At 37.0% G+C, this 24,222-nt stretch overlaps 2 protein-coding genes and 1 long non-coding RNA gene across 6 annotated transcripts; 1 reads left to right on the forward strand and 2 right to left on the reverse strand.

Moving 5' to 3' along the window:
* Positions 1-615: 615 nt before the first annotated feature.
* On the forward strand, positions 616-3,679 carry LOC113284624 (uncharacterized protein At5g41620-like). Its single transcript, XM_026534136.1, has 3 exons — positions 616-1,425; positions 1,519-1,644; positions 1,983-3,679. The coding sequence occupies exons 1-3, from the start codon at positions 868-870 to the stop codon at positions 3,438-3,440; spliced, it is 2,142 nt and encodes a 713-aa protein (XP_026389921.1). The 5' UTR covers positions 616-867; the 3' UTR covers positions 3,441-3,679.
* Positions 3,680-4,083: 404 nt separating this feature from the next.
* LOC113284625 (BAG-associated GRAM protein 1-like) lies at positions 4,084-11,765 on the reverse strand. 2 transcript variants are annotated; one of them, XM_026534137.1, is made up of 18 exons: positions 11,405-11,765; positions 10,687-10,737; positions 10,370-10,467; positions 9,821-9,896; positions 9,525-9,653; positions 9,404-9,438; positions 8,956-9,076; positions 8,740-8,856; positions 8,620-8,649; positions 8,429-8,528; positions 7,975-8,081; positions 6,192-6,332; positions 5,996-6,100; positions 5,659-5,805; positions 5,429-5,482; positions 4,884-4,947; positions 4,665-4,726; positions 4,084-4,543 (listed from the first exon to the last, which is right to left on the reverse strand). In XM_026534137.1, exons 1-18 carry the CDS (start codon positions 11,597-11,599, stop codon positions 4,424-4,426), a joined length of 1,752 nt encoding a protein of 583 aa, XP_026389922.1. In that variant the 5' UTR covers positions 11,600-11,765; the 3' UTR covers positions 4,084-4,423. The 2 variants fall into 2 exon arrangements, with proteins under 2 accessions (XP_026389922.1, XP_026389923.1); XM_026534138.1 differs by having other exon boundaries at positions 10,687-10,756; positions 11,405-11,521.
* Positions 11,766-18,332: 6,567 nt separating this feature from the next.
* Positions 18,333-21,905, reverse strand: LOC113284626. 3 transcript variants are annotated; one of them, XR_003328289.1, is made up of 6 exons: positions 21,121-21,905; positions 20,753-20,850; positions 19,606-20,624; positions 19,324-19,427; positions 18,881-19,021; positions 18,333-18,779 (listed from the first exon to the last, which is right to left on the reverse strand). It is a non-coding gene; the product is annotated as an uncharacterized LOC113284626 (long non-coding RNA). The 3 variants fall into 3 exon arrangements; XR_003328287.1 differs by lacking the exon at positions 19,324-19,427; XR_003328288.1 differs by having other exon boundaries at positions 19,324-20,624.
* Positions 21,906-24,222: the final 2,317 nt, after the last annotated feature.

Raw genomic sequence — 24,222 nt, forward strand, 5'->3', positions numbered from 1 at the left:
AGCCCATTTTTAATCTCACTTTTAAGCTAATATCAAACTTTTATCAATTCAAAATCAATAAAAATAATTCTGAAACCCAAAAGCTAATAGTATTCTCCATGTCTTTTTCTAATCGATTCTTTCGATACTTGCGAATATTCGAATAAAATGAAGAAAAATAGAATAAACAAACTATCATTCTAATTATTCGACAATAAAATTCACAGTTGAACTCACTTCGAAATAATTCTCCTCTTGATAAATGAATATACGTTTTCGGAATATTTAAGAACATCATAACCTAATGATCAGAAAATACAAAAAATTTAGAAACATCACATCCAACAAATGGAAAATACGAACACATATAATCAGTTCAGTTAACTGTTGTGATGCTGCTAGGTCAAAAATGTCCGGACGGACAAAAAAATAGTTTTTTACCTTGTATATGCCCCACCCAACTACCGTATTAGGTTTCCACAGAGATACCGTATAAATACATAAGTATCCTTCACTTCACTCTGTCAGTCGCTCTCTGGAATATCATATCACAGTCAAAAGAGGAGGATTTTTTTTAATTTTTACTCCATTAAACAGAAAAGAATGTCGGCCCTCCAGACAGCACCACCTACCTCTGAATCTTCCTGATCTACATTAACTCCTCCTTCATCTTCTTCCTTTTACTTTACTGCTTTTTATTTTTTAATTTTTCTTCTGTAACTTTTTCTTTGCTCATTTCAGAAATATTCTTTTTCTTCTTCACCAAAGTGAATTTTTGATCAGAATTTTGGATCTATCCTCACTGATTTCCTCTCTTTCTTGATCAATCAAAACCCCCCCCCCCCCCAGTGTTTTTCTCAAGGGTATTGGTAGTGGGGGTGGTGAGAAATGAGACATAGTAATCATCATCTTCATAAAAATCAAATCTTTGATGAAGATGAAGCACAATGTAAGATCCGAAAAAGAGGGTGTTCATCATCTGCATCTTCATCAGCTTCTTCATCTTTACTCCTTCACAATTACAGATTTAACAAAAGACCAATCTGCGCCACCTTACTAGGAGAAAGACCTAAAAACAACACCAACAGCAATTCAAGATCAACTACACCTGTACCCAATTGGAAAATCATGATGAATTCAAGATCATCCCAATCTCCTGAATATCTACCACCACCACCTGGTAATGGTGGTAGTAGTAGACTGGGAAAAGTGCAGCAGCAGCAGCAACATTCTCATCCTCCTTTAGTTTCAGCAAGGAAATTAGCTGCTACACTGTGGGAAATGAATGAAATGCCTTCAGCAGCCTCACCTAGGATTCTAGAATTAGAACATAAAGAATTGACTAATACTAGTAGAAGAAGAAAGGGTAGAGGTAGAGCAAGTGAAAGGATCCCTAATTCTGGTCTATCTCATTTGTCCGATCCGTCGCATAGCCCCGTTTCAGATGTGAGTGAGCTTCTGCTTATCTCTATGTATTTCAATTTTTACTTATCATCTGTTTGATTATACAGAATTTGACTTTATTTGTGTGTAAATTAGAGGATGGGTCATTCCAGAAGAGCTTCCACCACTTCCCGAAGGCTGCGTCGTCCTGATCACCACCATTGCAATGACGGCGGCGGAGGAGGAGATTATGATTCTGTGAGCAGTGCTAGTTACATGGAGGTATCCCCTGCATTACATTATTATTACATTCTAAAAATGTCCTCGTAATTGTTTTGTAGCTATTCTTTTTCGGGTGCATTTATGCTTCCATAGATGAATGAATTTAAAGATGTTGCATAGAGTTTGTCGCGACTCTTTCGGGTGCTATCCATATAAGAATAACTTTAAAGATGGGCATAGAGTTTGTCGCCACTCTTTCAGGCGCTAACACTTGTTAAATCTTAGTCATTTCAGAATTTCAGATTGCTTATCGGGCTTAGGTTATGGTTTCATAAGATATTTTCCTTTGATGGTTATTCTTGTTTGAGTAGAATTATGGACTGGTACTATTGCTGCAGATTGAGATGCGTTCTAGAGGCCGAACCCCACCTGGTTCATCTACCACAGGAGCCAAGACTCGACTTAAGGACCTTAGTAATGGTTTGACTACATCCAAAGAACTTTTGAAAATACTTAACCGTATATGGGGTCTTGAAGAGCAACACTCATCTGGCGTGTCCCTCATTTCCGCCCTGCATACCGAGATTGAACGCTCCCGGTTACTGGTTGATCAGATGATCCGTGAGAAAAGATCTGACAGACATGAGATTGATGACCTTGTCAAACGTCTGGCTGATGAGAAGGCATTGTGGAAAAGTAAAGAGCAAGAGAGAATGCGTGCTGCATTTGATTCAGTTGCAGCAGACCTTGGGGTTGAAAGAAAACATAGGAGAAGGACAGAAATCTTGATTAAGAAGCTTGGCACCGAGCTATCTGAGACGAAGGCGGCATTGTTGAAGACAATGCAGGAGCTCGAGAGTGAGAAGAGGAAAAGACAAATGATGGAACAAGTTTGTGATGAATTGGCTATAGCTACTGGAGAAGATAAAATTGATTCAGGAGAGATAAAGAGGGAATCTGCAAAGGTTCGGGAAGAGGCAAAGAAGGAGAAGGAGATGCTACAGCTAGCAGATCTCTTGCGAAAAGAGAGACTCCAAACGAAGCTTTCCGAGGCTCAGTATCAGTACGAGGAGAAAAATGCAGATGTGGACCAGCTGGGCAATGAGCTCGGTGTATTTCTGAGCAATAAAATGGTCAAAGAAAACCGAGGTGCATCTGTGATTCTTCCGAGCAATAAGGAGGAAATGGAAGCCTATTTAAGTAGAAGACTCCTGGCCTCGGATCAGAATCAATTAGATAGTGAAGATGATGAAGGAGAATTAGAAGATGGAGAAGAATATGAAGAAGAGGGACGGCACACCGAACACGATGAAGACTCTGCTGACAGTGATCTAATTGAATTGAATGTAGACAAAAACCGCAGGGGCCATGGGTGGAGGAGTTACACTAATGGGTTGGCGGCTTCCGATAATCAGAGGAGAGCTTTGGCTGAAGAAGAGATAAAAGGTGGGAGGAATTCCTTGTCTGACAGAATACAGAGGGGAAGAGTATCTCTTGAAAGGCGAAATTCAGGTGGAACTGATTTGGAATTTGGCAGAGAAGATTCTTCAAAATGGGCAGGTGGGTTTGGTCAGAGCAAACAAAATCTGGGATCAGAGGATTATGAAGATAATAAGGTTCATGGGTATAGATCTGCAAAGGGTCTTAGAGACCATGTATTATCTGATTCAAAGATGCAATCAAACGGTGGGTTTGCCAGTCCGACGAGGAAATGGGGACAGATATTATCTTCAAGACATCCAGGGAATTTAGCCGCTCATGGAAAACCAGCTGTTGTGCCTGAGAGTGCTCCGAAGACGAGGCTTGTGGAAACTGCAAGAGTAGAAGGGCGGAATTCGAGGTGTTCAAGACAGTGAGAAGTTTTCTTTCCTTCACAAACTGTTGCATTGCTTGTAACTGTCTTTCTTCTTTTCTTCTTTTCTTCCTGAAACTTGGTTAATTATTGATCTCTAAACTATGGAAAGTTAGGACCAATTCTGTCCAATAGATTTTGCTAAAACATGGAACTGTTGCTATGTAAAATGTACAAAAGAGCTACTAGTCTTGCTTGACAATAATATGCTCGGAAAATACAACAAATTTTCTTCTTCTTTTACTTGGGTTTCCTACGGGTGGTGTTTCCCATTATGACTTGAATCAAATATACACTGCATTCAAGATTTTACTTTTAGATGATTTTTGTATTCAAAATTTTAGCTTAAATGAAGAATGTTAGAGCAGATCAGTTTTGGCGGTATGGCTAAACTCTATTTTTTGTGAGTGGTTTACTTGTCAGCTCCGGTCATTTTGTTTCTTTATTTGGTTTGAAGTCTTAAGCATCTTCAATATATGGGAGAATGTCTGTTATATGTATTATATTACGTTTTTTCCGTCTCCCAAATTCCTTGAGTAAATCAAACAGAGAGAGCCAGATTCTTGTGTATTATATGGTTTATAATAAGTTCTTACAATATCTGTGACTTAAAATTAGTTATCCGTTTGGCAAAAAGAAGCAGAAGCTACCACAATGATTTTTGTTTTTCTGATTGGTCAAGAGTCAAGAGGATACACAGCACTGAAGGAAAACTCGTTACAAGTATATGAAGTAACAAAACTCACCACTGGATATTCTTTATAGAACACAGGGTGGTATTTAAGTAAAAACAACATAAAACTACATTGCACTTAGGCTCCGTATATCTACCTGATAAGTTCAGTATGACGAGGTTGTTACAGGAGATGTGGATTTCTTTTCGTTCCATTTTGTTTTGTGTTACATCAATACAAGGGAGGTAAAAGAACGTGGAGAGCTCGGATAATAAAGATACTGGCATAACTCCTAAAGACAGACTGCAAGGTATTACCGTGTTGTAGTTTTTTGAGTTGTGGAGGTCACCTCAATGTCACCACCAGAAGAAGCCTTCAACTTGGTCAGATATGTGCGTGCCACCTCTAGCATCATCTCTACTTCTTTCTTGTACTGAACGCGTTGATTTAAAAGGAAATCAAACAAATGGTGATACCAAGAAAAGCTGATGCAACTTAGCATTTTGTGTAGAAATGTGTCGAACAAAGACTCATCAGAAAAATAAAATTCGTACCTCATTGATCGCGCCTGTTTTTATCTTCGACTGCATTACACACCATTTTTTGAAATGTGCACCTGTAGAGAAAACAGGTTTGGTCAAAGAGGCAGAGTGGAGGTAGGAGGTAGCCATTGTTCATAAGGTGGTCATTATAAAATTCCATGGGAGGCATCATCAAGGACGAACACCTGAATCTTAGAATCTCATCTTAGAAGAACTGGACTAAAATCTTACCCACTTTAATATCCATATGGGAAGAAGTCTCTGAAGTAGTTTCCAGACACCACTTACAATGGACCTGAAACGTCGCACAATCAGATTAGAAAGAGAACTGCCCACCTGAAAGCCTGGAACCATTACTGAGGAAACAACTAAAGCTCCTGAAAACTCAGGCTGCACTATCCAGTTGGTAACATCCAGGAAAGCTCAATGGTGGATCTAAATCCATCTACAAATGAAATAACAGGAAAGCCAGCAAAACCAGGTCGAGTCCAGAGGTGAAATAATCTACAGCATGAGAGAATGATTGGATGCATCTGTAAAAGTACTCCACCCAGAAAGAAAACCCTAGGTTCAACAGTAAGAGCTTCATTTGCTGGTCTATATGCAAAAACAGTCGGGCAAGGCCATGGAGGTATGTACTTCTTATGTAAACAAAATAACTATTGGAAGACGGATATACAAGGCTAAGGATGGTTCTAAAGAACAGTTTGAGCAAACATGTACATGAAAAAGCAAAGATTCCCTTCTCAAGGTTTTAAGACTGGGATATAAGTTACCTCAAAGTAAGATCCAAAGGGAACATCATGTGCCTGTTGCACAGTCTCAAACACCTGAAACAACAAAAAAAAAAATTATATACATAACTCGTATGAGACAAATAGTGATTAGGAATTTCCTCAGGATTGGAATAACTGAGCGAAATGTATCACTTGAGCTCTTGAGCTAGAAAAGAGAAAGAACTTGTCAATCATAACAAAAATGAGGCCATGTATATTAGCTGTCATACCAGCTTTTTCTTATCTTCTGATAGAACAGCATGCTGCCACTCAGTCATGGCTGTGTCTGGAGGACACATGGGACTGTTACAAAGTGATCTAAACGTAATTTCCCTAACCTGGCCTTCATATTCATCTGCATCATGCCACTGGCCCAACTAGAGAAAGCCAAAAGTTAAAAAAGTGTCAAACTACTTGCATAACCATGATATAGAGTATTCAATATGCAAATTCTATGAAAATGGAAAATCACAGTAACAAAGACTGGTGGGCATATATTTCCTGCATGAAGTCAAAATGTGACTAATTTTTTTGACTAAACACATACAAATAGAAATCAACACTTACATTAAGATTAGTGTCCTTTCGTTGTGCTCGATACTCATTTAAGAAATTTGAATCATCGCTCATCAGCACAAGAAAGAACTGCTCTGCTGTGCAAGGGAAATCATCCTAAGAAGAGAGAATACTGTATCCAATTAGAATAAATGTACCAAAATAAATCTAACAAGGTGTGACTGTGTGGGATAAAAAAGAGGCATACATTGTATATACCAACTAGAACTTCTTCTCTGACAAATGCTTGATATTTCACAGGCTTGGGAACATTTTGTTCCGGCACTTTAACTGGTCCAGAAGCTCTCACTGAGCTGCTATGCGCACGCAACGCAGATTGTGCATTCTCCTAAATGAAATGAAGAGCATGCAGTTACTTGGAAAAAAACATCAACAATGTACAGCAATAGAAATAGATTCATTAAGTTTAATATCCATTTCTGAGATATATATTGGGAACACAGTTTATAGATTAATTGAAGCTAATCCCTAGATCAATTGGGTTAACTATTCCAGGTGAATCATGGCTCTGGTTAGTCTAGATTACATACCTTCATCAAGTTGTTGTTGCAGTACGACTGCAGCGGATCAACTAAAGAAGAATGGCATGAAACTTGACCAAAAGCTAACCATGGAAACATAACAACGATAAGAGGTTTCTTATTGAGACCAGCTGTTACCAGAAGCTTTCAGAAGACTAGGGATGAAAGGATGATGCTTAAGAATTTTTCTTGAGTTCAATAACAGATGCACTTAACGCACATATATATCAGCATAAAGCGTGACAATCAAAAGATTAGGTCAAATCCCACCAAACATCTTGCTAATGAACTTTGAAATAAAATTGACTATTGTATCTGTATATGGAAAGTTTGTTGTCCCAATGTCCCATTTCTTTTTTTTTTGGACCGGTTGGCGAGCTGGTGTCTATGGACCGCCACCGCATGAAAAATAAAACAACCCCATTTTAAGCACAACAAGATTGCCAATAGCCATCGGCCGTGTCTACGTCCTCGTACGGAAAACTTCCTTTTTCTTTTTACTACCATATTAATTTTTTTTGTTTTGTTTTGTCAAATCAAAATTCACCGTATCAAATCATGTTACCATCTGTTTGTGCTACACATTTGCATGCGAACTTTACCAACTAGAGTCATTCCATCCCATCAGTAGAGCAAAAGCTAGAATTTCCTAAGAATCTTTCAACCATTTACCATACCAAACGTTTTGTTTTGTTAAATCAAAATTTACCGTATCAAATCATGTTACCATCTCTTTGAGCTAAACATTTGCATGCAAATTTTAACAACGAGAGTCACTCCATCCATCAGTAGAGCGAAAAGCTAGGATTTTCCAAGAAATCTTTAGAACACTACTTTGCATGAGATCAGTTTCAAACCTATCTTTTTCTTTAGTTGATCCACACAGTAGTAGTACTGCAACATCAACTTGATGAATGATGAAGGTATGAAAATCTAAATGTAACCACATTGCTTGGTTTATTTCGTTCTCTGTTTCTCTTCCCTCACTCACATCCATTACATCATTTTATGTTTTTTGATGTTTGTTTTTGTCTACCCTGCTTGACGCCATGCCAATTGCACGCTACTTGCTCTCTTGGCATGGCACCCATCTAGAATCCCCAAATCATAGGGATTAGTTAGCTCGCCGAGGAGATCCAATTAATCTAGGAAGCAAATCCTAAATCCTTGAACACTATATATACTAAGTTTCCCTTTTATCTGGCCTATAACTTGACCACATTTGTACAATGTCATGATTACGCATTCCATGGTTGTCTATAATAGGAAGGTATAAGTCAGTTTAAAACAAATATCATGAACACAGACATGCAACGTAAATATCAAAAAGTATAGTATACAAAGACAAGTTAGACTAATATTATTTCTCTTTTACTTTTGCTATCTATGATAGGTCAAAAGTATTTGTTCAATGAAATTAATAAAGGCATAAAAGGGTAAGAGATGTACCTTCTTTTCAGCTTCTAACATTGCGTGAAAATTCTTTACTGAACGTTGTAAAGCACGTAATGCATGATTTCTGTTCCAAAATGATGCAAATTTGTATCTGACTCTACCTGGAAAGATAACGAAGGAAAATGATATGTGCTGATAGATGTTCATGAACAAAATAAAACAAAGTTGTCTGGATTCTCTTGAAGCATCAATATTATGAGTTTGATAATTCTAAACTAGCAGGATATGCTGAGAAGAAACAAGGATAGCTAAAATACACATCGATGCGGGTAGATTAGGGTCCATTTCTACCATGCATAAATTGTAAGTATGGTGTACCACAACTTACAAGTAGAATCAACTAATAACATATCCTGTGATGTTCAATAATAGCAGCGAAAGCATGACGGAACTCGTGAAAGCATTTAATGAATGTAAAATATTTATGCAGTACTAAACGATTGCTAACCATCTTGACTTCCCAAAGGAGGAACACCATGCCCACCGGCACCCATCCGGAGAATAATAGTGATAGCTGGATTTATGAATGCATGTTGGCTCCTCTTTATCTGCAACAATATAGATATATGATACCCCAAACCCCAGCAGATTAATTGCAATATATTAAAAGAAACTGGAAGCAAGAATAAGAATATATACCTCGTCTACATCATCAAATGGAATAATAACCTGCACAAAAATAAGAACACGTTAATATATCTACCTATTGATATAATTATAACAAGTCATAACCTTTATCTACTAAGATGAGAAACAAACCTTCATTTGCTTGGAGAACACATTTGAATGGAAGCATATATGCCACGAAGAGATGTACATACGTCCGTGATACAAGAATGACCTCTCAAGTGCACACGAGTAACTGTTTTCAACAACCTGAACGACATATCATTAGACAACCTGCTGCAGTGACAGGGAAGACCCTTGGGTTTAGAGCATGGAAAATATTTCATGCAGGCAATTGGAGACACTTGCCTCATCTGGAAGAAGTTTAAAGATTGTTTGTAAAGGACCAGGTTTTTGATGAACCACCGTGGGACCTTGCTTATCTAAAGATACTCTTCTTCTAGTATTTACTCCACCATATCCACTTCCCCTGTTGAAAAGTTCAGCTTAAGAAAATTAGATACCTTAAGAGTTTCTTTGTGCGTTAGCGTGTTTAGTTCATTGTCATGAGAGGTGCATGGACAAATGCACTACTGTCATCAGATGAAAGAACTAATAACCGTACAAAAAAGATAGAACCTACAAAGAAAAGAAAAGGCTAAAAAAGTAAAAAGAAAAACAACACTAAATCGCAATAAATGCGAAGCAACTATTATTTTACACATGAAAGCGTATTACTGCATTTATGCCTTTCAATGTGAAGAAGATGTTCAACCATAGGACAAACAAATTAAGAAATCCAAGCATGAGCAGTTACCTTGAAGATCTACATGTTTTGATATGAAGACAAACCTGAAAGAAAAAAAAGCACAGGTAAGAAAATATTTTCTTATGAAGATCATTACATCAAATAGAACAATGATTACAGCGTCGGGCACCTGCCCCGACGTGCTATCAAGTGCATGCCAGACCGCTCCAGATTGACCTTCACCTTCTACTGGAACAGTCACAGAACCAAGAACTGTGCTTTTCCAAATTATATCCCAATCATATATCGTCACATTAATCTACAAGAATAATTAAAATAAAACCATTTAACTACGGGAAAGAGAATATCAAGGTAAAGATACGACAGGTTCTCTATCCAATGAACAGCAATGGAAGAAGTTGGGCCTAAATTGATAGGTTCCTACAATGTATATCCCAGTCAAGAAATCAGAACAATTAACTCCACCTGAACAGGAAGCTCGTCCACATTAAAATTGAACTCCTCACCCCACATTGGATTTCTAGATCCAGGAACCATGGAACTTAAAAACAGCAGGGAAAAAAGTGAAAAACAATCAAACAAAGTTAGTCCAAAGCTAAAACGATGTAAGAAATATGTCAATCACAAGATATTTACAACGCTCCAATGTAAGAATAAGTGCAAGAAAAATAAAAATGATGTGTCGACCTACGAGGGAGAAGATAGGCATGAGACTCTGGTGAATACATTCTATTCAACAGATGTATGCAACAGGAAGTGAGTCTTCCATAAGTCAGATTTCTACACATGTGAGCACCTCATATACCATGGACACGGTAATAAAGTTAATCTATGAATCTAAGGTAAGGTAATTAATACCACATACGCTAACTAATACCCATTCATGCAATAAAATATAAGTCTCAAAAATCATCAACAACAACATTCCTAATTGAGCACTTCACCAGAGAAGTCAGCAAATCTGTATGAAATGCCTGGTGTGGTGAGTAAAGAAAAAGATGACAGATCAATTACCTAAATCGTTTTTGTTGACCACAAGTAATGATAGCATATGGGTCCGATGTACCATTCAGGTTTGCACCAATAAGATTCTTTGCAGCGAGAAGTTCCAGCTGTAAACCGAGACAACCACCTCATATTAAAAATGAAACCTTGAAAATAAATGATCGCAAAATAATTTGTGTTCCTTTAATGCGTAAGTTGGAGCACTACTAAGATCTTCAGTTCGTCACACATGTAGAATATTATTCATCAATAGAACACAAAAATGGAACAATTAGATTTAATACTTGAGTGAACAAGAAAAACATCATTTATATGGTAGAAAATACCTTGATCACATATACAGAATTGCTTTGCAAATCTCCCTTCAACTGGCCTATCTACAAAATAAGTGCAGAACTGCACGTCAAACAAATGGAAAAATTACTCAATGTAAAAGAGCAGAAGTGGAGCAGCAAGTCAGGTACCGCACAGTCAGAAGATCAGTTATCGTGGAAAGGGGGTACCAAGTTGGTTCATTATTCATAAATTTCTAAACATTTTATGCCATTTAGAAATAAACTCCGAACACTAACTCTCCAGAATGTTTCCACTATGCTAAACAAAGAAATAAATTGATTTAAGAAGGCAGATTAAGATTGACAATAAATAGAACAATTGACACAGAACAACAGATATACTCCGATTGCTCGTTTAACTATACAAATTTATTTCCAAACACCACTACCGCTTTCAGCCTATTCACATGCTCCTTCCCAACAAGCATATCAAATACAAGCTTTCGAGTCTAAATACTTTTCTCGTTTAATATAACCCCGTCTTCCCTAGTCCAATCTTCTTAGTTGAATTCAATAATCTCATTCAACATATGACATTGATAAAAAAAAAAAAAAACCCCAAAAACGTTAAAATTAAAAATTCATTAATTAAGAAATTCCAAGAAATTGTCTTTCTTTTCCGTAAACATTCTTTAAAATGCAAATAAAAAATCAAGAAACATTCACAAAATTCAAGAAATTAACTGAGGAAAATAAAGAAATTACTGACCCTATCAGGATCATCAAGTTCAGCGCCACCAGCAGCAGAATCATTACAAAGACCTCTTTGATCATCATGGCAATAATAAATCCCACCACCAGTATAAAAGAAAGTAAATGAAATAATCACAAAAACTGCAGCAGCAACAGTGATTTCAATCTCCCACCAAGATGGGATCAAAAATTCTAACATAATTTCATTCATTTTTCTTAAAATCAAACAATAAATTAATCAATAATACGAAGGATTAGAGATTTCGGGGAAATTTTTCCAGGGTTTGGTGATTTCGAAGAATTTCTAGGGTTTTGAAGGATTGAAGAAGACGAAGAAGGTTCATTGTTTTGATCACAAAGGGGAAGAGAGAGAGTCAAATTAGTTGTTGGAGGGAGAAAAAGAAGAAATGACTTGGTTTTTATAAATTGGAATTTTACATATCTACCCTTTTATTTACAAATTGTAATAATATTGTGATAATGCTTGCTATTGAGTGATACTCAAAAATAGTACGTAAAGATGGCATAAACTTGCATGCAGTGATGCTGTAAGTGCTAAAACATGGATGATATCTTTCGAATTTCAGACATTTTGAAATCACGACGAATAAAACAAACTCGATCTCAAATCGGGAGTCTCCAAACTCCTAAAGAAAAAAATTTGTATTTGGAATCGCATTTTACAACTAGTCTTCCTTTAAATTCTTTTTAAAAGATTAGTATTCTATTTTCACCATACTAACATTTACACAAAATTGGTTAAAAAAACCAAAATCAACAATTCCTGGTGAAATGGACAGTTAGATTTTGATACTGTTTTAATGGACAAAAATGTAAAAATAGACGGGATGTAAGCCAATTTTTTTTTATATTTAATGAGATCTAGACAAAAGGGCATCGATGGAATTTGAGAAGAGAGAAGTTGGAAAAAGGCAAAGACTTTTTGTTGCTTTCTTTTCCGATTCCGTTATGTAGTCAAATAAATGGCGTGGAAGCTGAAAAAGCAGAATCGAACGACATCAGCGTGGTTGGGCTTGGGCCTACATAATGACTTGCGGTGAGCCCCCAGGCGTTCATCCAAGACTGCCGTTTTTCTCTTGCGACTGAGAGGTCGGCCGCGCGTTACAACCGAAGTACTATATCAAACACGCAATTGTCCGTTTGCACGCGGAAGTAACAAACAGAAGTACTAAGACTGCTAACAGTTAAAAAGTACGGACTTATCTTGGACAGTAAAAGACAACGTGGACTGTTGTGGATCTTGTATCGTGGTGGACCTAATAATTATATTATAATGATGGCCGGCATGAAGATCGATCAAATTGCCATTTTTTAATATCAACCATGCAACCTCTAACTAAAATAATCAAACCCATATTTGGGGGTTTAGTGGATGACATATACCAAAAACATATTACTTGTTATTGGTCCATATCTGCATTAGCTGGTGTGGTTGTTGATATGATTGGCAACAGTGAGCATTCAATATCGTCATTGTTATCAAACCACGACAAATCAAATGCTTGAAACTAACTAGGCTACCTAGTCCTTAATTCCCCAGAGCACCCGGCATTGGATTCATGGTAGTGGGAATGGGATCCAATATTTGGTACCAACCACATATATCCATTGTCAGATGTTGGATAGTAGATGTTCCCGTTGAACCATGCATTGATGCAAGGGATGTCAACTGGAGAATCCAAGACTTCCATTTTAGTGTTGGACGCAAAACTGAATGCCAAGCCAAGCCTACAAAATGCACAGTTGCAGTTTTGATTAGCCCAACTGGAAGCCCATTAATCAGGTTGCAAGGGAATTGTATCGATTTTCTACTCTCTTGTTGCTCTCTGTAGACAAGCTGTTTGTTAGTTTTGCTCTTTGAAGGGGTTTGTGTATTATCCTTGGTTTTGGGTGTAGTTTGTCTAGCAACATATTTTTAAGAGATTTTATTAGTTTTCCAGGGTTGGTTTTATGCTAATTGTGATCGTTTTCTTGTTAATTTAGGATGTTCTCTAATTTTGTTCGTTTTCTTTGAGAAACATTTTTTGTAGCCTCCGCAAAAATGGTAATAAGTCACGTTTTTTGTTTTTTTTTTTTTCGCAACTCTGGAAAGTATATCTGATCTAATTTTTCCTCCTAAACCAAGCAATAATCGAGTTTTTCATTTTATAAGTTTGCCTTTGTTCCTTTTGGTCATAATGGCATATGTTTTAGTCCTTTGTCGTACAGACCCGGTTAACTCCTTGTATTTAGCAGCTTCTAATGTTCATTTGTGCAGGTCTGGTAAATCTATCATCTTATTATCCCTCTTCTTTAGTTGAGCATCTTGAATCCTTTCACTTTTTTGTAATAGTTTCTATTCTTTTGTTTTCTCTTGAGCTGCGCTTTGTTGATAGTAATTTTGTTTTATCAAGTTCTGCTAGTCTCTACTATCTAGTTTTTCTCAATCCTTTCTACTCCCCTTTTCACCATGAAACTGCTTTCATGGAATGTCCAAGGTATTGGGACATCTCTCACTAGGGATCATTTGAACCACCTCTGCCATTACTATAAGCCAGAAATTAATTTTTTTTTATCAGAGACCATGGCCCCATTCGACAAAATGGACCTTATTTTAAAAAGATCTGATTTTCATGATTGGTTTATAGTTCCTTTTGTGGGTATCGCTAAGGGGTTAGTAATAGCCTGGCACAATAATGTAGATATAAAATTAATCTCATCTTATTTAAATGTCTGTCATTTTGAAGTGTTAATTGGTGACAAAGAGATAGAAATTACATGTGTTTACGGTGCAGTAGAAGCAGATGAGAAAATAGCACAATGGTCATATATTTCAGATCTAGCCAAACAAATTCAAAAGCCATGGGTACTAATTGGAGATATGAATATCATTCTGGATCCGGGAGAAAAGCAAGGCGGCAAAACTTCGAGCTCTAGAAGCAAGGCTTTTGTTACTCAAGTTATTGACTCTCTGGGCCTACAAGATGCGGGATACGAAGGAGCCCCATTTACATGGTCAAATAACAGAAGCAGAGATGCTAATATTTGCGAAAGAATTGTTAGAGCATTAATATCTTACCAGTGGATTCAGCTTTTCCATAACACAAAGGTAAGTCACCTATCAAGAGTTGGTTCTGACCATACTCCTATACTTTTTGATTCCAACCCGGAAACAAAAAGACTTAGCAAACCTTTTAGATGCATTAGATCCCGGCTTTCGGACCCTATGTTAGCAACTGTAGTGGCAGCGTCTTGGAATCTCCATCCCTCAAATTCCCCGGCTAGAAGCTTTTCCTCTAAACTAAAATCTCTCTCCTCAGACCTAGCTCAATGGAATTCCGATGTTTTCGACAATATTCACAAAAACATTAGAACTCTTAATAACAAAATAGAAAACATTCACAGATCCGGGAACTTCTCTTCTAAAATTGATACTCTCAAGAACCTTCGAGCAGAACTGGGGAAATGGTACAAGATTAAAAATGACTATTACCATCAACTATCTAGGGATAAGTTCTTTAAAGAATATGATCAAAACATAGAATATTTCCATGTTACTGCCTCTAATAAAAAAAGAATCAATTCTATTCATTCTCTTAGAGAACCTTCAGGTCTTTGGATCTCAGACCGAGACCAAATCAATTCTCTATTAATCAATCATTTCACCCAAATTGGAACTTCTCAAATGAGCAACTACAATATCAACCTCTCAGAAATAATCCAACCTTGTATCTCAGATTCGGAAAATTCTTCCCTGACTCAAATTCCATCCAAAGAAGAAATTTGGTCCACTCTTTCTAAAACGAACCCTTGGGAAGCTCCTGGTCCGGACGGATTTCAACCGGGATTTTTTAAAGCCAGTTGGGAAATCTTGGGATCAGATATTACAAATACCATACACGGATTTTTTAGAACAAGGATTATGACACAATATTTCAACCATTCATTTATTACTCTTATCCCAAAATTTTCAACACCCCAAACCCCAGCGGATTTCAGACCTATCAGCCTCAGCAACACGACATATAAACTTATTTCCAAAATTTTAGCCAATAGATTAAAACCCCTATTGAATAGGATCATTTCTCCCAACCAATCGGCTTTTCTTCCAGGGAGACAAATTACAGACAATATTATCATAGCCCATGAATTGATTCATTCTATGAAAACTTCAAAAAAAAAGGGGTTTTTTTGCTCTTAAGATTGATCTATCCAAAGCCTTCGATAGAGTTGAATGGCCTTTTATTAAGAGAGCTTTATCCTCATTTGGCTTCAGTGATGACTGGGTTAATCTCATTTTTCAATGCATCTCCACTACCTACTTTGTTATCCTTCTAAACGGATCCCCATGCCCAACCTTTTCCAATTCAAGGGGTCTAAGACAAGGTGATCCTTTATCCCCTTATCTTTTCCTAATTTGCATGGAGATCCTCTCAAGACTCCTTGAAAAAGCAACAAAAGAGAATAAAATCTCGGGGCTTCAAATAAATAAACACTCCCCTACCATATCCCATCTCTTCTTCGCCGATGATTGTTTTCTTTTCACCAAAGCGGACCTGGGAGAAGCAAAAAAATTGTTGGATATTTTATGTAATTTTGGGAGAATTACAGGTCAAATGGTTAATCTTCAAAAATCAGGAATCTACTTTAGCCCCAAAATTCATCCCAACACATGGGAAAATAATAGAAAAATCCTTAAAGTCCAGCTGATGACTAAAAAAGACAGGTATCTAGGAACTCCTCTCTTGTTTGATAAAAACAGGAAGGAGAATTTTGAACCATTCCTTCAAAAATATTATAATACCTTACAAGGTTGGAAATCAAAGTTACTATCTCAAGCAGGCAGAACAGTTTTAATTCAATCCATTCTTCAAGCTTACCCGACTTATAAGATGCAGATGCTAGCTATTCCTAAAGAAACCTTGGATAAATTAGATAAAATCCAGAGAGATTTTTGGTGGAAGAAAGATGGGTCAAAAGGAAAAGGTGGTTATATAAAGGCGTGGAAAGGGATGTGCAAGCCAAAATCTCAAGGGGGATTGGGAATAAAAAATCTTCATAATTTCAATGTAGCCCTTTTAACAAAACTAGCTAGCAGGTTAATGATGGAAAAAGATCAGCTATGGGTTAAACTTCTTGAAGCGAAATACTTCTATAATTCCAATCCTTTCGATCCTACAAGAAACTACGAACTATTATGGATTTGGACAAGCATTCAGAGAGGTCTAAGTATTATTAAAGGAAATTACATTTCGCAAGTGAAAAATGGAGCTAATACGAAGATATGGGAGGACAATTGAATTCCCAACATGGACAAAATAAATAAACCAAGGGATAGAGATGATACTTTTCCGCAAAAAGTTCAAGAGCTAATAAATAATGAAGGATAGTGGGACACGGAAAAGTTAGATGATTTGTTCTCTTCAGAAATAAAAGAAAAAATTCTATCTATTACCCCAAATAAAGAAGATGGAGACAGGATAAGATGGGCTCACCACCAATCAGGAGATTTCTCGAGAAAAATATATTTATAACTTTCTCATTAATCGGAATTCTGATAATGAAAATGATATAAATTCCCCGTGGAAAAAACTATGGAAGATGCAGACTCTACCTCGTATCAGACTGTTTATCTGGAAATTAATTCAGAAAGCTTTAACGACCTCGAATAGACTAGCGGCTCATAACCCAGAGGTTTACCCAGAGTGTCAATTGTGGAATAACCAAGCTATGGAAACGGAAAATCATCTATTTAGAACTTGTCCTTTAGACAGAGCAGTTTGGTTTGGTTGCTCATTAGATGCTGTCAATTCGCAGATTAACACAGATATGATGAGCAAGTGGGTTTAATTATGGATCACTGATCAAAACTTTTCGCAATTTAGGGAACAAATTGCAATCATTCTTTGGTTTGTATGGAAATATAGGTGTGAGGTAGTTTTCAGAAGAACCATTCCGGATCCCGCTTATTTAATTCAGCAGATAAAAATGTTCATCCAGTTTTCAATCATCAAGGAAGAGAACAAATCCCAAGGCATCCAAAAACCGAAGATTCCCAACCACGTGTGGAACAAGATCAGGTCGGATTGGATAATTTTCATTGATGCGTCCTATAAAAAAGAAAATATATCCATGTATGCCTTCATTCTGTATTCGACAGACCAAAAAGCTTTCCTACATATTTCAGCTGGCTCTGATTGGGCTTCCTCGGCGTTACATGCAGAAGTAAAAGCTCTTTTAAATGCTTTAAATTGGCTAGAAAATAATATTCTTTCTAGCGTTTGTATAGTTACAAACTGTAAACTCCTTCTGGATTCTATCTCCAAGAAAAAATACAGATGCTCCATGGGTTGCAGAGAATACTATTAAAGAAGCAATTTCTTTGTTGGATAAACATCCTCAAGCTCAGGTAAAACTTATAAACAGATATTACAATGATGCTGCGGACATAGTTGCCAAAGAAGCAACAATCAGAAGACTTGTGTCAATTAGTGCGAACAGAGAGTATTACTTCTAATATTTTTGACGAAAATGAAATTGTAGATCTTCTGTATTACATTGTTTGATTTAATATATTAACTTTTTCCATCAAAAAAAATAAAAATTTGTTCAAGACAAAGTGTTATTCTCCCAAAAAAAAATGGGAACATTATCAAAATACCCCTATTATGAGGCCCATTGCAAAAATACCCTTATGAATTTTATAAATACCTCTAAGCTTAATACATTACTAAAATACCCTCTTTTGTACAGGGCATACAAACCACTACCACTAACCACTATTAAAAAAAAAGAAAAAGAAAAAAAGAACATCTATTGCCCACCACCATCACTGTCCACCACTGCCAACCACCACCACCACCAACCACTACCGACGACCACCACCACCATCGATGACCACCACTAACCACCACCACCACCGCTGCCAACCTCCACCACTGCCCACCACCGCCAACGACCACCACCATTTCCCTCCACTACCGCCACCAATCATCACCGCCGCTGCCAAACACCACCCACCGCCGCCAACAACCACCACCACTTTCATTCACCGCCGCCGCCAATCACCACCAACAACCACCAATTCTACCACCACCATGTGGAGTCAACTTGTTGAAGTTGTCTCCAAATCTGAAGGCAACTTGATGAAGTTGTTTCTAAAAATGGAGGCAACTATCTCAAGTTGTCTCCATTAGATAGTGTGTAAGAACAAGTTGCTTACCATATTTGAAAGCAACTAGCTCAAGTTGTTTACAAATATGGAGGAAACTAGCTCAAGTTGTCTCCGCATTTGGAAGAAACTAGGACAAGTTGTCTATAAAGGAAAAGTATACTCAAAAGTGAACCTGGCATGAGTCGAACACACATCATCTGACGTGGAGTCAGTCATGCTACCGTTGTACCACATGTTCGTCAATACAAAATAACATATCAAAATCACATCCAAATATATATACTACACCTACTGATGTATAAAACTACACATACATACCTAGTAGTTTGCGCGCATCCAACACAAGTTCATATTGTCTCCCGCAACTACCCCACCACTACTGCTAACACAACAAACCATCTCCACTACTGCTAACACAACAAACCATCTCCACTACGACATCCACTGCCTCCAGCATTGCTGCAAACAAAGAAAATTGGAAGCTCAACAACCCTGTACATTCACCTAATATCCACCAGTTCAACTGGCTATAACAAAATCCCAAAACAACCTAATCTCCACCAGTTCAACTGACTATAACAGCAACTCAACACAACCCTGTTTTACCATTGCAACACAGATTCGTCGCAACTACTCTAAGATATATGTATAAGATAATTTCAGGTGCATGAATGGACCCAAAAACATAACCAAGTTGCCTCCAAACAAGAATCAACTAGCTCAAGTTGCCTTCAAATATGGGATCAACTAGTTCAAGTTACCTCTGAACTGGAATCAACTATCTCAAATTGCCTCCAAAAGTGAAAGCAAGTTTTTCAAATTGTCCCCAAAAGTGAAAGCAATTTTCTCAAGTTGTCCCCAAAATCTAGAGTCCAAAAACGAAGATGAAGCTATAGTTTATTAACCAGAAAATGAAAAGAACTAGACTTTAGTAGTAAAACCATACAAAAACAAACAAATCTATTTCTAAAACATACTACGAGTCCACAAATTTCAGTAGTGGTTATTCAAACATATGCAAAGAAAAATCTAGTATTGCTTACGGAAAATGATTCAAAACCATTCAATTGGAATGGTAACGGACTATCCATTATGATAGTATAACGGCCACTGATTGGATCTGTGGCATCCTTCAAGAGATCCGTAACATCTTGCAAGACATGGAATTACTGAAAGGTTCAAGCACCGAAAAATGTAGACTTGTAGTATTCTGTCTTAACTAATTGTACACCAGCGAGTGGTGAGTCCATGGCAAGACAAGGCAAGTGGAGTGGTGAACCTTGCTTCCAGCAGAGAAAAGATTCCTTTGCACACTAAGAAGCCATTCAAAATACACAATAAAACTAGAAATTTTCTTCGTTACAAAATCAAGAGAATAAAATAAAGAAGATGAACAGAGAGGGAATGAACGGAACTGTTTGGTAATTATTCTCCAGCTGCATCTTCTATTAGCAAGCCAATATTCACATGGACAATTAACTGAATCAAAATGCAAGAAATGTTTGATAGTTTCTTGGAAGCAAGAGCTGGTATAGTAATATATTAATGGTTTTTACAAGAATCAAGTCCTCTACATGTCGGTTCATTATTCCATCCAAAAGCCACTACTCAAACACATTATGTCGAATACTGCCAACAACAATTTTCATTAATAATGCAACCTAGTTCATAACAGTCCAAGTACACATAGTAGTTCATACTAATTTAAGTATTCATGCAGTTCCAAAATGTATGCTAAACAACGATTCTGGCTAGGTTGGTTGAGTGCATAATTTAAACAACTTCTGTACACAACATGAAATTGTAAGGAACACACTTATACATCTCAATAGAAATGTCAGTTAGAGAATTCAACCAGGTACTCGCTAGAATTACCAACTAGGGAGCATATCCCACTACTCCAACCACAATAAATGTGTCGAAATGTACCACATACTGAAAAACAAATTCAATACCAATCAAATGTGAGTAGCATACAGAACGTACAACGAAAATTCCACCACCATCACCTTCGCAACCACCACCACCACCAACAAAAAATCAATATCAATGCCAAATTCCCCTGCCAGCAATCAATACCAAATTCCACCACCATAATTACTACCAGTATTGCACAATCAGTGGTACCCAAAATACTAAAATTCCCAAAGGTTTGGAGTACAAGCATGAAATGAAGTTTATAATACTTACGTCTTACATGAATAGCTTCTTGTAGATCACTATGGTACCTGCTGCAATAGAGGTACAGGGCCACCCACAAAATCGCTTCTTGTAGATCACCATGGTACCTGCAATAGAGACAAAACAACAATTAATTACGGAGCAACCCACAAAATTATAATGATCAATTATTGATCTAATATCAGTGGATGAGATATTAGCTCAGCATGAATTTGTGAAGCTAAAACAACGTGCATCGACACCATCACCAAAATTCCAGATAACAACTACTACAAACCAGATATCAACACAGTTCATTCATATGTACCCAAATTTGTTTTACTCAATTCTAAAATCAATTTAACCGACACTAAACAATTTCAGGATGGAAACCATACCTTCGCAATAAGCTCCACCACCATCATTTGTATACTCTTCTTCTTTCCCATTCAGAAGATATCACCACCACCACCACAACAACAAACAATCTTAACTACCACTGTCTCAATTGCCAAATTTCACCATTGCAACCAGAACCACCGCAATCTCCATCAACTCCTTCGTTCTTAATCTAACCAATACCACCAACACCACCAAAAACTTCAAAGCAAATGTAAGAAGATAATCAATAAATTCCAAAACCAATTGTGATCATCGATTTTAGGTTCTTCGATCCCAATCCAGTTGAAATAGAGACTAACTTATCAGAAATCAAAATCTAAAATCAGATCTCAATATTTTTTAATTTGATTTTGAAATTAATCTTTACAAGAAGAAGAAGGTCTATCTGAATATGAACTATCTAATGCGGATAATAATTTTCGATTTAAATTTGAATCAGTTGGCGGAGGAGATGGTGGTGGTACTGTAGATTTCCGGAGAGAAAGAGAAGAGAGAGATATATTTTTTTAGATGTGAAATTAAAGAGTGATAACTCACTGAGATAGTGATGATGGCAATGGAGACGATTCTGGTGTTGGTGGTGTTGGTGTTGGTTGTGGTGGCGACGGAGATGGTGGTGGTAGTGATGGATGATGGTGGTAGTGGAGAATTTCATTGATTTTTCTCGAGTGAGAAATAAAGAAGAAGCTCAAGCATAAGATATCAAGGTTAAAAGAGAGATTATATGAATTATTTTTTTTATTCATAATTTCGATTGTGTCATTTGGGGTATTCGTAAGCCTCTAAAGGGTATCTGTGATAAATTCATGGATAGTAGGAGTGTTTATAACATTCCCATATTAGGAACGGCATCAGCTGCTCCTTTCTTTGTCCACCAAAAATTCAGTTTTTCATGTGGAAAGCATTCAATGAAAGCCTACCAACCTTCACTATCTTAAACCGAATCAATCTTGTCAACTCCAATGTATGCTCTCGTTGTAATTCCGATACAAAATTAGCGGGTCACTTACTCTTACGCTGCCCAGTAGCGATTATAGCCTGGAACACTCTACTCAATCAACTCACCAACACCCTAAATACCCCCACTATCATCCCAAATGAAATAACACCTCAAACAACCATATCCCAACTCCTACAACAACAAGTCCCTTCCACAATCCTCTCTTCTTTCGGTTATCTCTTTTGGTCACTCTGGTTCGCTAGACACGAATTTGTCTACCTTCAGAAACAAGCAACATCAAATGACATTTTATTTTCAACGCTAAAGCAACAACATGAGTACATATGGGCTAAAAATTCAGTACCCCCTACTCTTCCAGGCGACTTACCGACTTTGACTCCGCCAAGAAGAAACAGAACGACAACAACAATATTGGTAGGTTGGTCCTATCCCGGATAAAAATCAATACATACGGAGCTACAAGAGGACACCCCAGATTGGGAGGGGCAGGATTCATATGCAGAGACTCTGAAGAAAAAGTCATCATGGATCTCGCGCAACCTTTAGGAATTACTACTGCTTTAAATAGCAGAAACCTGGTCCATGCTGCTGGCTACAAGAACTGTGACAGATAGACAATAGATGAAAGTACTTTTCAAGACAGATTCTGAAACTTTTCTGGACTTTGTCATCTCCCCTACAACACCGCCTTGGTATTTAAGGAGAATGATAAAGGAAATAAAGCACCATTTTAATCAGATACCACACAGAGCCATCCGGCAGTTACAGAGAAGGAAACCAAGAAGCGGACGTCCTTGCTAATCACCAACAGATGGAAGCCAAACGGGGAATCTTGGAACCAAAATTTGAGAACTTACAATCCCAAATTTCATTAGTCAAATTGTACTCAGCGACTCCATGAGTACTAGATACCCTCGTGTAATTTCCTCTTAGTTTGTTATTAATTACATGCTTCAAAAAAAAAACTACTCATTTCCTAACTCATACTGATTAAAAAGTAAAAATTTAGTGTATCCGAACCGAGTACCCGACCTGTACATTAAAGGATATGGATGTAATTTGTGGGATTCGGTGGATTTGGTGCGTGTGTTGTGTTAAAAAATCTGTTGTACTCCCATACCCGTTATATCAAGGGTATTTATCGAATTTTCGTAAAATATTGGGTTAGGTAGCTAGTATCGTATGTACATAAACTCCAGTTAAACATATGTTATCGTTATGTAGGTTTTACAATCTTTTTACACATCCGAAGTTTTATATATGATATGCTGGTGCTTGTTTTATATATTTTTTGAAAAGGAGAGGGTATCCAAATATACCTCAAGCTAAAACTTTTCATACCTATAAGTCCTTTCTCCGAAAGGATTTTCTATGGACTGAATCGAGACAATACAACAAATTGGTTCACACTTCGTGTGATTGTCTATGGATACGAGATCGAGACAATACAACAACGAAGTATGTTTACTTGATACAAAGGTTCGGACTTAACCAAACACAATAGGATTGCTTATCAAGTAAATAGGAGTTAACATTTGTGTAATTTACTTTAATTATAATAAAAAAATTATAATATGGAATATAAAAGTAAATGGCACAACAAGATTTTGTTAACGAAGGAACCGCAAATGCAGAAAAACCCCGGGACCTAGTCCAAAATTGAATACTCTAAGGATTAAGCCCGCTACACAAAATTACACTAACTTCGTATAGTTGAGACCAAGTAACTAACCCTATAATTCACCAAGTCCCTTCTGTATTCCCACGCCTCCAACTTATAAATAATTCACGTACTTGGAACAATTCCTTTGATTCGTATTCCAAACATTAAGGTAACAACAAATCTGTTTGGTATCAACTCTAATCAACCAAGTGATATGAGTCGGACAAAGGCTCTTCAATCAGGTCCTTAGATATATCTTATCTTCAATCACCCAAAGGTAATCAATTAAGATTAAGACAACAACACCTTTAATCCGAAGAATCGTGTTGATGCCGATTTACTCAATTAATCAATTCAATCTACCACAAGATAGACCGATTATTAATTGGATCCTCTTTTACCGAAACAAGTATTGTGCACACCAAAGATTATAAAACCAAAGTCAGATCTTCAATATCTTCTTTGTCTTCAAAT

Source organism: Papaver somniferum, chromosome 5, assembly GCF_003573695.1.
Source record: "Papaver somniferum cultivar HN1 chromosome 5, ASM357369v1, whole genome shotgun sequence".
Taxonomy (NCBI): Eukaryota; Viridiplantae; Streptophyta; class Magnoliopsida; order Ranunculales; family Papaveraceae; genus Papaver; species Papaver somniferum.